Here is a 12,627-nt window from a genome sequence, read left to right as displayed (position 1 = left end):
GAGTTCCACTGCCGAACAGCCCTCACAGTGAGGAAGTTCTTCCTGATGTTCAGGTGGAATCTCCTTTCCTGTAGTTTGAAGCCATTGTTCCGTGTCCTAGTCTGCAGGGCAGCAGAAAATAAGCTCCCTCCCTCCTCCCTATGACTTCCCCTCACATATTTGTACATGGCTATCATGTCTCCTCTCAGCCTTCTCTTCTGCAGGCTAAACATGCCCAGCTCTTTAAGCCTCTCCTCATAGGGCTTGTTTTCCAGACCCTTAATCATTTTAGTCGCCCTCCTCTGGACGCTTTCCAGCTTGTCAGCATCTCCCTTCATCTGCGGTGCCCAAAACTGGACACAGTATTCCAGGTGTGGTCTGACCAAGGCAGAATAGAGGGGGAGCATGACTTCCCTGGATCTAGACGTTATTCCCCTATTGATGCAGGCCAAAATCCCATTGGCTTTTTTAGCTGCCGCATCACATTGTAGGCTCATGTTTAACTTGTTGTCCACGAGGACTCCAAGATCTTTTTCGCACACACTGCTGTCAAGCCAGGCGTCCCCCATTCTGTATCTTTGATTTCCATTTTTTCTGCCGAAGTGAAGTATCTTGCATTTGTCCCTGTTGAACTTCATTTTGTTAGTTTTGGCCCATCTCTCTAGTCTGTCAAGATCGTTTTGAATTCTGCTCCTGTCTTCTGGAGTGTTAGCTATCCCTCCGAGTTTGGTGTCATCTGCAAACTTGATGATCGTGCCTTCTAACCCTTCGTCTAAGTCGTTAATAAAGATGTTGAACAGAACCGGGCCCAGGACGGAGCCCTGCGGCACTCCACTTGTCACTTCTTTCCATGATGAAGACGACGCATTGGTGAGCACCCTTTGGGTTCGTTCGCTTAGCCAATTACAGATCCACCTAACCGTAGTTTTGTCTAGCCCACATTTTACTAGTTTGTTTGCCAGAAGGTCGTGGGGGACTTTGTCGAAGGCCTTACTGAAATCCAGGTACGCTACATCCACAGCATTCCCTGTATCGACCCAACTCGTAACTCTATCGAAAAAAGAGATCAGATTAGTCTGGCATGACTTGTTTTTGGTAAATCCGTGTTGACTATTAGCAATGACCGCATTTGTTTCTAAGTGTTTGCAGACCACTTCCTTAATGATCTTTTCCAGAATCTTGCCTGGTATTGATGTGAGGCTGACCGGACGGTAATTGTTTGGGTCGTTCTTTTTTCCCTTCTTGAAGATAGGGACCACATTCGCCCTCCTCCAATCTGCTGGGACTTCTCCTGTTCTCCAAGAACTCTCGAAGATGATTGTCAGTGGTTCTGAAATAACTTCCGCTAGTTCCTTCAGTACTCTTGGATGTAGCTGATCTGGCCCTGGAGCTGTTTTTAATCCTCTCTCTTTCTCAATAAAATTGGGCCATCCACTTAGACATGGCTCCCAATTTGTATTTTAAGACACTAGAAGGAAAATGAACCGTTCAGAATTCGGAGTAAAATATTTCATACTTCACTGCATAAGCTTTTCAAAACACCTAGCCACTTTCCTAGTTTAGTTTTTTTTTTTTTTTTTTACTTTGGCAGAAAAAGAGAAGGTGTTGTATGCTGAGATAGTCAGACTTGACTAGGCTCTCTTTTGACCACTGTTGAAGAACATCACAGTAATTTGTTTTCAGAGGAAAACCCTTAGGGCTATACTTACAGTGTGCTTTATCTAACCAAAATGGCATGGCACTACTACAGGTAGCAACAGTAGTCTGGGAACAAAAGGAAATAATCTCTGTTGCAAGAGGAATGTCATTTGTTTGTTTATTTTTACAAAATGTTCCAGGGTTTGAAACTCAGCTATGGAAACCTTCTGGGTGATGTTGGGCAAGTCATAGAATCATTGAATCATAGAGCTGGACCACAGAGACCACAGGGTCACCCAGTCTAACCTCTTGCCAGGCAGGAACATACAGTCAAACCACTTGTGACAGATGGTCATCCAGTCTCTGTTTAAAAACCTTCAGAGAAAGTTTCTTCACCACCAGCATATTCTGCTGTCAGACAGCTCATACTGTCAGGATGTTCTTCCTAATGTGGAATCTCTCATAGTCTCAGAGAAAAGCAAAGGCAAAATTCTCTGAACAAATCTTGCCAAGAAAATCCCATGCTAAGTTCACCTTAAAGTTAACATAAGTCAGAAATGGCTTAAAGTCACACAATGTTGCTGTTGTAATGTGCATTCTAACTTGGGCTGTTGCTCCACCTTCTGATACTTGTTTGTTCTTACAAAATGGGTCAAGGGTACTTACTGTTGAATCTAATACACACCTCTGATAGATATACGACTGCCCCATCTGCAACCAGGTTTCCTTCTAATACTTTCCTATATAGTGGTAGGAAAGACTGATAAAAGGGGGTGGTTGGTGCACTGTCACATATATACTCTAAGTATCAGATATATTTTTCTCCATTGCAGAGAAGGCACATCTGTGAAGTGCAATTTACTTCCACATTTATCATGCTTCAGCATAACGGTGGCACCATTGTGACATTTCAGGCACTTGCCATTATCTGAAATGTCAGGGCAGCAAGGAACACATATCACACCTGAAACACAGATATGCTCTTTACTGTGTAGAGCATCTGACCCTTTTATGCTTTTTGTGTTTCAGAGAATCCTTTTATTCCATTGTGTGAGTTGACAATGGTAAAAAACAAATTACCACACCACATCTTTTTAGCCATTTTACTGATTAGCTGGAAAACTATTTGTATTTTAGGGTCCCTTTCTACACAGAAAACAGTATTTCATACATACAAAATGTTATTTGCTATTCTAGTTTGTGTAGAAAAAAAAATCTCAAATCGAGTATTCTTCTAATTAAAGGATTCTCTTTGTGAGGGCTTCATGATCATGGAGCAAAATGTTTTTCTACCATTTTCCAAATTTTTTTAATGTTCTTTCCACCCTTAATCAGGAGTTGTGCAGAAAGAAGCATTTAGGAATGTAAGGCAAAGAGACTGAAACAGGTCCGACTGCTTGCATGTGCTGAGAACAACCTTACAAAAGGGCAGAAATGGAATTAGAGATCATGGTGGCTGGTGTCTCAGTGAGGTCCAGAAACCACTCTGGGGTTTCACCAGGATTATCTAAGGTGCTGAATCCTATCCCCAAAATGGATTCAGCAGTATGGAGCAGCATCTAAAATTTGCACTAAAATCCAGAGTGGATTCACTGCCTTGCTGAACATAGAAGATACCAGTTGCTCTACTGGCTGCAGACCTGCATCCACATTCAGTCGTAAGACCATGTGGTATTAGAAAATAAATGCTTCAGAAAGAAAGCCAAACATCGCTTCTCCACTTAGCAGATTCCAGGAGATGGTTTAACAATTATGGGACATTCTTCTATCAGCAACATGTAAGGGAAATATTGAACATGTTCCTCATAAACCAAAAGAGGAACATTAAACTTTAGTGTAGCTCGATGCTATTTGCTTTCTTATGAAGCTCAAAATCTTTGCAAAACAAACAGAAGTATTTATTACAAAAAATTTAATTTGCCAAAAATGAGTACAGTAAAATCCAGCTAGTTTTGTATTACCATACTTGTTTGCTATTTTGCAAAAACAAAACAATAGATGAATTTGGGGGCTACCTTAAGCTGTTTGTTTTCAAATGGGAAGGCAGAATATAAATGTTTAAACAGATAAATGTCAGATCAAACCCAAATTCATGTCTCTACACCATCTAATTAATCAAATTGCTAGTTGAATTGCACACACTTTGTTTACCATCAAAAGCAAACAGAACAATGGTAACAAAAACGAAAAGCACCATTGTTCGTCATTCACAGCTATTTAATAATCTATTTCAGTGTATATACAGATGAACAGATACATAATTAAAATTCAATACCAAGGGGAATCGCCATCTGTTTTACATCTATTGTTTCAACTTTTATCAGCTGATTCATCTGTCTCTCTCTCTTCCCTCTCTGTATCTCCCTTTTCTCAGAAAGGAAGGAAGGAAGGAAGGAAGGAAGGAAGGAAGGAAGGAAGGAAGGAAGGAAGGAAGGAAGGAAGGAAGGAAGGAAGGAAGGGAGAGAGAGAGAAAGAGAGAGAGAGAAAGAAAGAAAGAAAGAAAGAAAGAAAGAAAGAAAGAAAGAAAGAAAGAAAGAAAGAAAGAAAGAAAGAAAGGGATCACAGTCAAAGAAAAGGAGGCACACTGTTTCTGTAGTACATCATCACCATTTTAGAGAAAAATGTGATTTACTATTTTCACCATTTCTAAATAATGGCTTCTTTCAATATCTTTAGTACAGAACAAAATTAAATGCACAAAAGCACCTAATCATCCTCCCCCACCCACCTACCCATGATGAGGGAAGATGTTTGCCAGTCAAATGGCTCAAGATTTCCATAAGGCATGTACCTGCACATTTAGTTTGCTTCTTAAAATTTTACAGAAATTGATCCAGCAAAGAGCATCTTCAAAGCTGCAAAGAAATAATAGATTTGTTGCCTGGAAGTGTTTTGCACAAGCTGTAATTTCCAAAGGCAAACCAAGTTCACCATGGTCTACAGTAGAGATGGACAAATTTGGCTAGACAAGATTAGATAGACAATTTTATGCCCCTACAGTTGTGTGGAGTACCAAAAGGGCCAACAGAAGGGGGAAATACCTAGTCCATAAGCAAAAAACATATACATGTGATATATTGCAGTTCTCACTTCCATAGCTATCACCATCACAACTGATGAACTGTATGGGGGCATTTCTTGTTGTGCAAAGTTGTTATATATATATATATATCATTCTCAGACTTTGAAGAAAATCTGTAACTTGTACAAGCAGAAGTGATACCTTTTCCTCTGATTTTTTTTTCAACCAAAGAGTTTGGTTGATATCATATTTCATTGAATTCTGTGGAGGCTGACCATGGTACTGTCAGCTATATAGTACATATTTCAGAGAAAGGAACTAGCAAAACCACCAGTGAATATTCCTTGCCTTAGAAAACTAAAATTGCTTCACCATGAGTCAACAGGCAATTAAGAATTTGTGCATAAACACACATACACTGTTCCATATTGTGTTTGAGATAAAGAGTAATAAGTGTAAGTGAACCCCAGGTGCTTGCTAAGCAGCTGTACTATTATCTTCATCCTGAATAGTAATTGCCCATCTGTATCTGCCTCCAAATTGTCATCATCATCATCGTCGTCGTTGTTGTTGTCGTCATCGTCATTATCATTTGTCACTTTTGGTTAACAGATTGGCTTTTCCTATCATCACATCATTCTTGGTTTGCACCAGTTCTTCATTTTCAGCAACACTAACCTTCTGCACCAGTATAGGAATATTCAGACATATTTACTCAAGAAGTAAAATGTTTTATCTGCTTTTTTATGCAGAAAAATTTCAAACATTTCGAAGTCCAAAATAATACAAATTGAGTATCTCTTATCCAAAACGATTGGGACCAGAAATGTTTTAGGTTTTGTTTTTGTTTTGTTTTTTGTTTTTTTCAGATTTTGGAATATCTATATTTGTGTATAACTACAAAAAGAAATATCTTCATAATGGGACCCAAGTCTAAAAAAAATATGTTTTATATATGCCTTCAACACATAGCCTGAATATTCATAAAATGCTTTTCAAAATTTTTGAGGATGAAACAAAGTTTGTGTACATCAAACCATTGTAAAACAAAGATATCATTATCTTAGCCACCCATTTTGACAATTTTGTTTTTTTGAGGTATTTTGTATTTTCAAATTCTGGATAAGGTATTCTCAAGCTGTTGTGGGTGGAAAGGTAACTTACAAATGCTTTAAAGAAAGAAAGAAAACCTTTTGATGTGGGTGGGTGAGTGCAAATAATGTGTGTTCATCTTCAGCCATCTTCTTAAAGGTTATAATAATGGTCTTTTTCACTGTTTGAGGGCCATAGTTCACAGGTGACCTTCTTTTCTGTATTCTTTCCATCCCACCCCATCCCCAGGCTTCTGAAGAAGGAAGAAAATTTTGTCTTCATTCCTCGGTCCCGTGAAGAGCTTCCAGATAACTTTCCAAAGGAAATCCCTGGGATTTGTTATTTCCTGGAGGTCAGAACTGGTCAGAAGCAGCCAAAGTCCTCTGTCACATCTGCCAGAGTGAGAAAGATTTCCTACAACATTGGCACCATGTTCCTCCGGGAAACCAGCCTATGAGGCCCACTGCAGATCAAAGACTCATCAAAAAAGCACAAGCCCAGAACTGGGTCATGACAGAAAAGAGGAGATCCTTTCTGTTTCACTGCATTGTTCCAAGCAAGCAGAAAAAAAGCTCTATGAAATGTCAGGCAATAATTCTTTTTAAAGGTGGGTGACTGCTATCAGTAAACAAACTGGAAAGGGGCAAGGGAGGGGGCAGAAATGTTTAACACACACACACACACACACAGAGAGAGAGAGAGAGAGAGAGAGAGAGAGAGAGAGAGAGAGAGAGAGAGAGAGATCAGATTAAACAAAAAAAAAGACTACTGTGTTGTCGAAGGCTTTCATGGCCGGGATCACAGGGTTGTTGTATGTCTTTCGGGCTGTGTGGCCATGTTCCAGAAGCATTCTCTCCTGACGTTTCGCCCACATCTATGGCAGGCATCCAGGTACCTCACAACCTCTGAGGATGCCTGCCATAGATGTGGGCGAAACGTCAGGAGAGAATGCTTCTGGAACATGGCCACACAGCCCGAAAGACATACAACAACCCCAAAAAGACTACTGTGTTGATAGAGCTACTCTTTGTCATGAGAGTCATTGTAGGGATAAGAAAGGAATCCAAATAGACTTGATGTTGAATGGGGAAGAGAGACATGTTCTCCTAAGCTGGGCAGACTACTTGTGGCAAGCTAGATGTTGGTAGGCTGTGGTTCCCATCATCCCTTGGCCACTATGGCCAGGACTGATGGGGTTTGTAGTCCAACAACATTTGGAATTCTTTACCACCAATGCATTGACCATTTGGAGGGGTGTTTTTCTGATAGAGCGGCTTCTGTCAATCCAAAGAGGAGGAGAGTGAATAGCGTTATCTCTTCTAGCCACTTTGTCTCTCAAGATCTGCTTCACAGATCTATAAAAACTGCAAAGCATGATTTTAAGTGAGATAGAGAACTATGGGTTAGGGAGGAATGTGACCTTTTGCCACTATATTGAATTTCGGCCTCAGTGTCCTTTACAAAATCCTTTGAAATAAACTATATGCTTAGTGGATTGCTTTGTTCTGTTTGGAATTGAGAGACTGGTTGCTTTTAAGACATTGCTTCATATATATTGCTTTAAATACCCTTCATTCATGGCAGCCAAAACGGAAAAGGCTCCCTTCATGTGTAAAATGCTTGTAAAATGCTTGTTACAGCTGCAGGACATGGTGGAGAATTCTCTAAAATTTGCACCAACTAAGCATATAGTTCAGTTTTGGATGCAATCCTGCACATAAAAATGGTATTAGCTAATGGTCAGAATGCTTCTGAGTTGCTTTTTAAACTTAAAACTACTTCATACAAATACTGTAGAGATCATTTATAACCTTCCTGGCAGAAGGAAATATAATTCCATATATAATATTATAGGGATTTTACCTATTTTTATACATTTAACTTTCTGGACAAAATTCCACACGCTGTAACAAATGTAAGGCTAGCTTGCTTCTGTACATTTATGGTTATCTATTCAATTTTGACAAGTGGTTGCTATTATTATTATTATTATTATTATTATTATTATTATTATTATTATTATTATTAAAACAATAGAAGCTATTTTATTGGGGTTCTTCAAGAACATCACTTTGATATTTATTTTTCTTGTGAGATATATTTATGTCTTGCATTTCTAAACTAATGTTCAGTATCAGAACCAAGCAAATGAAGTTGTGACATCATGTTCCATTTCTGGTATGCCATTGGGAGTGGAAAGTGCTGATCTCCTGGAGTTCAGGTTTGACCCAAAAGTCTCTGTCACCCTTGATAGAACTGCACCAATATTTTCTGTTAATATGGTATTATGAGGAGCTTGTCTCTTTCAGAGCTACCAGATCTTCATCCATAAAAAGACATTACCTGAAGGTATGTGGCTTGATACCATACCCTCATAGAGTTCTCATTGCATCCTGGGCTGTTATGTGCCATCACATGCATTAAACCACCTTCTTCTATGCGTCAATATCTATTGTTACTGATTTTCTACTGATGTTTAAAAAAATTGATTAGAGTAGTGGTTCTCAACTTGTGGGTCCCCAGATGATTTGGCCTTCAACTCCCTGAAATCCCAACAACTGGTAAACTAGCTGGGATTTGAGGGAGTTGTAGTCTAAAACATCTGGGGACCCACAGGTTGAGAACCTCTGGATTAGAGTCTCCAGTGGTTACCACTGTTGATATGAAAAAGGACTCAGAAAGGACAGAAAAAATATAATACCCTTCATCATGTTAGTATTCATCTTTACTTCCCAAGATTAAACATAGTGTTTTAGAAATAACAACCAAAAACACATTTTACCCTCTGAAACTTTGACATCCCAGTGTTAAATGCCAGAGGAGGATTTCTGTCAATACTGTTTCAAGTATTGGCAGAAATTCATTCCACCTCTGCAAAGGATCACTTCTGTGTCCACATTAAGGATACAATTCTAAAACATGTTCTCAAAAGTAAATCTCATTATGTTCAGTAGAGCTTTCTTCCTGTGAGTAGATGTTCAACCTAAGTGATCTTGAGGTCATACATTACTAGCTGCTGCTGACTCTAAAACTATAACCAAGCTGGAATATTACCATCACATATGAGTACTCTGGAGTAATGGATGGATGCATAATAATAGCTTTGATCAGGAAGAGAACTTTAGCTAGACATTGTAATCTTCATGTAGAAATACTGTAATTCAGCTTTAATTGTTGCATACAATCATTGTATGTTGTCAAAGAAATCCCTCTGTGTTCACAGTGTGGTTTTTACTTGCTTATATTACCAACAGGGTACCAGCCATTGCATCCCCACATAAAGAGAAAGAGAGAGAGAGCAGATACAATATTTCATTCATTAAACAAAATGGTCTGTAGTCCACAGAAGCTGATGCCACAATAAATGTTATGAATCTTTAACATGTTGCAAAATTCTTCTTGGCTACCTTGAAGGCTATAATCCAAAACTATTCCAGTTGAACTTTTATGATTTATGCCCAGCATGAATCCTGATGCCTGAGGGTGATGCTTGGAAGCATATTGTACTTCTCTGTACCGTGCCCCAGAGCTTTCTTGACAGCTAAGAGATAGCTGGCAAATCACTTCTGCAGTGGTATCCACAGCTGAATACTAATCTGGAGCCGAACATTCCCCCTTGTCTTACAGATAAGCACTCAGGTTTATATTTGTACAACTGTTCTGGCATTAAAAGGGCAAACAGGAGTTAAAGTTGGAATCAAAGTTGGGAGGTGAAGGTGAACCTCCTCTGGGAAGAGTGTAGTAATTCTGGGAATAAGTCATACAGAGCAATCTTCTCAAATAGTAAGGTGCAGATAGGTGCCAGAAGCACTGCCTCCTCCCAGCTTCTCTTCCAATTTGTATTGGTCCAAGTCACACACAGCCTCAATTTTTTCAGTAATTGAAGTCCCAAATTATTTTTTTCCATTTTTCAATGGGTAGCTCCCCATAATTCTTGTTATTGAGAGAGCAAAATCAACCTAAAAAGATGTTGCAACTTTGATATCTCTTAAACTATATTTGAAGTGACAACTCTGTGCCTGTGTTTTTAAAAAGTGGGGGATGAAAAAGAAAGGAGCTTAACAAGTTTATTTGAACATGAGGCTTCATGGATTGCAATCCACAAAATATGCATAAGAGAAGATGGATAGTACAATCGAACTCCACATCCATCCATTCATTTCACCGTCCACAGTTTGAAAATATTTCAAAAGGTTTCCAAAAAACAAAACAAAAAATTCTACCATTTTATTTAAGGGACTTTATTTTATTAAGCCATTGTATACAATGGGACTTGAGTGTCCTCAAATTTGATGTCATTGGGGTGTGGTTCATGGAACCAGACCTTAGCAGATACCAAAGGCCCATGATTCCTAAAAGCTCATGATAATTATAAACTTTAAAAAGTCATATTCTTTGACTTCAACTCCCAGGAGTTTGGGGTCAAAAATCAGGGGGCCGGGCTGTGGCGCAGCTGTTGAGCAGCTGCCTTAAATCACTCTGACCATGAGGTCATGAGTTCGAGGCCAGCCCGTGGCGGGGTGAGCACCCGTCAATTAAAAATAAAAAATAGCCCCTGCTCGTTGCTGACCTAGCAACCAGAAAGATAGTTGCATCTATCAAGTAGGAGATAAGGTACCACTTATAAAGTGGGGAGGCAAGATTAACTAATTTACGACCTGGAATGAGGAAGTGCCGTCAGTGTGGATGATGTGGATGATGAAGCAGCTGCTCCCCCCTGTGGCCAGAATCGAACATCCCCTCAGAAGAAGGTTAACTTGCCTCTGCGTGTGTCTCTCAGTCTCTGTTTGATGTGTTTATGGGCATTGAATGTTTGCCCTATGTGTGTTATAATGTGATCCGCCCTGAGTCCCCTTCGGGGTGAGAAGGGCGGAATATAAATACTATAAATAAATAATAAAATAAATATCAATCAAACATGCCATTTTTTAAAAGCTTGATTCTAGCAATGGATCCAGTAAAATGATTTAAAATATATAGTCATAAATCATCACCCACCATTTAAGATAATAAAAAAAGCTTTATAGTCTTCGGTATTCATCTTTGCCTTTGAAGCACTAAAATTTCACACAATGAATGAAATGCTTAAGGTTCTAACTTTCCCATGTATTATAGTTTTTTTTAAATGAATTCCCATGTCAAGATCACCTTTAAAACATACTTCCTCTTTCACTTTTATTGAAGCAACACAGTTTGTGTAATGCTGACTTTTCTGGTCATATGGAATAAATAACATAATTTCTGTCAGGTATCTTAATACTAAACCAGATTGGTTATGGATATACAGTAGCTTTGTACAGAACAATTTCCTTTAGATGCAGACTTTAGGATTCATTTTTAATACTTAAATTCTGGCCTCCCAACATATGCACATATACAGTCCTAACCATGAAAATGATTGTGGTTTTGGAAAATGTACAGACAATAGAAGCAAAAGCCATCAAACAATTCTGTTTTTCAGCCTTCATTTATGGCAATCTGATCTTCATGGGCCTCCTCTTAAAACCCAATTATCATTAAGTGATGAATCATGGCAACCTTGCTTGGCAAATTGTTCCCATTGTTTCCAGACACGTAGAATGAATAGGAATACTAATTAATTTGAACAATAGGATCCACAAGGTAAGAGCTATGGCCTTGAGTAAAACTGCAAACCCACCATTTAGGTGTCTTTTCAAATCCTTAATTTAAGAAATAAGAAATGAATTCATAATCACAGAGATCACTAGAAAACTTAAACAATTGCTCTCAGCATCTCCATGGAGATAATGACTGTGTTTGCAAATAAATCAGCTTGCTCTCAGAAAATAGAATAGCTTCCTACTAAGATTCTATAGATAGTAGGGTTTTTTTGTTTTTTGAAAGCATGTTCAAAGGTGATATATCCCAAACATCTATTTAAATGCAAAGTATTGTATGCTGTGCTTCTTTATTATGACAGCTAAGTTTCCATGAGGGCATATTCTTTAGCTCATTGTGTGAAGAAAGCTTGGGTGCATTGTTATGATTCTGCTTTTTTTATATTGCAATAATTCTTAGTTTATTTCATCTTCCATGGATAAAAACATGAACATTTCCCATCAAGTCAAGGATGAATGTGGATGTTTTTCTGTAGCTATTGCTAGAAATGCATTTGGATTCAGCGACTTATCCTTGAGAGGGATATTTGAAGTTCATCATAGGCATCTGGTGTATTAATTATTGAACTACTGTTAGTTGTGAGATTTGAGTATGGTTTGTAAAATACTGGAGAATGGAAGGTAACATTTTTTAAATGTAAAGAAATGTGGGTGAATGCCAAGCAATTACCCAAATGAAAATTACATTGAAAATTTAGCTTGATTTTTGAAAGATCACACTATTAGTACCTTCTGATGGAAACCCATGCAGTGGATTATGGGCTCACTGATGTTGTCTTTCAGGCACAAGGTTCACCTGCTTATATGATATCATCCAACTTCATTGTTCTGTGAGTTCAGTTGGTTGTCTACTTTAGTAAGACCTGCATTTGGTAAAATCAAAGTTTTGCCATTTTGGATACCATGTTGTGTTGTTCCATCTTTAGGTGACAAAATGATAATATTATGACACTAATACCCAAAACTTTTCTAGTATCTGTACAGTTGCAAGGAATTCATTTCTGCTATCTCACATTTGCTTGCAGGTAGTAAAATTTAACTTCCTAAGAACTCAACACATTTTTGATAAACCATTGAATTATAATATATCAAAAAGTTCAGTACAAAGTTCAGTTTGTCTGTCTCTCTCTCCCCCCTCCCCCCTCACACCCACACATATAAAAGAATCCTCCTTGGACATTTTGTGTTTATATCAACAATGCTTCGTGAACGATTTTGCTTATTTCACATAGTTTTTTTTTTTTTTACATTTTTCCC

At 38.4% G+C, this 12,627-nt stretch overlaps 1 protein-coding gene across 2 annotated transcripts in view; it reads left to right on the top strand.

Moving 5' to 3' along the window:
- The window catches only part of gucy1a2 (guanylate cyclase 1 soluble subunit alpha 2), a 323,810-nt gene that overhangs the window by 204,994 nt on the left and 106,189 nt on the right, over positions 1–12,627 (top strand). Inside the window, exon 8 of one of the 2 annotated variants that reach the window (XR_010004065.1) lies at positions 5,981–6,338. Coding sequence is in view for 1 of the 2 variants with exons in the window: in XM_003219302.4 (XP_003219350.2) it covers positions 5,981–6,188 (208 nt within the window). In the remaining variant the exon portion in view is untranslated. Of the gene's footprint in view, positions 1–5,980 lie in introns of both variants that reach the window. The other variant, XM_003219302.4, reaches the window with a different exon arrangement.

The sequence above is a fragment of the Anolis carolinensis genome, chromosome 3 (assembly GCF_035594765.1).
Source record: "Anolis carolinensis isolate JA03-04 chromosome 3, rAnoCar3.1.pri, whole genome shotgun sequence".
Classification (NCBI taxonomy): Eukaryota; Metazoa; Chordata; class Lepidosauria; order Squamata; family Dactyloidae; genus Anolis; species Anolis carolinensis.
This window is presented reverse-complemented; position numbering and strand designations above follow the sequence as displayed.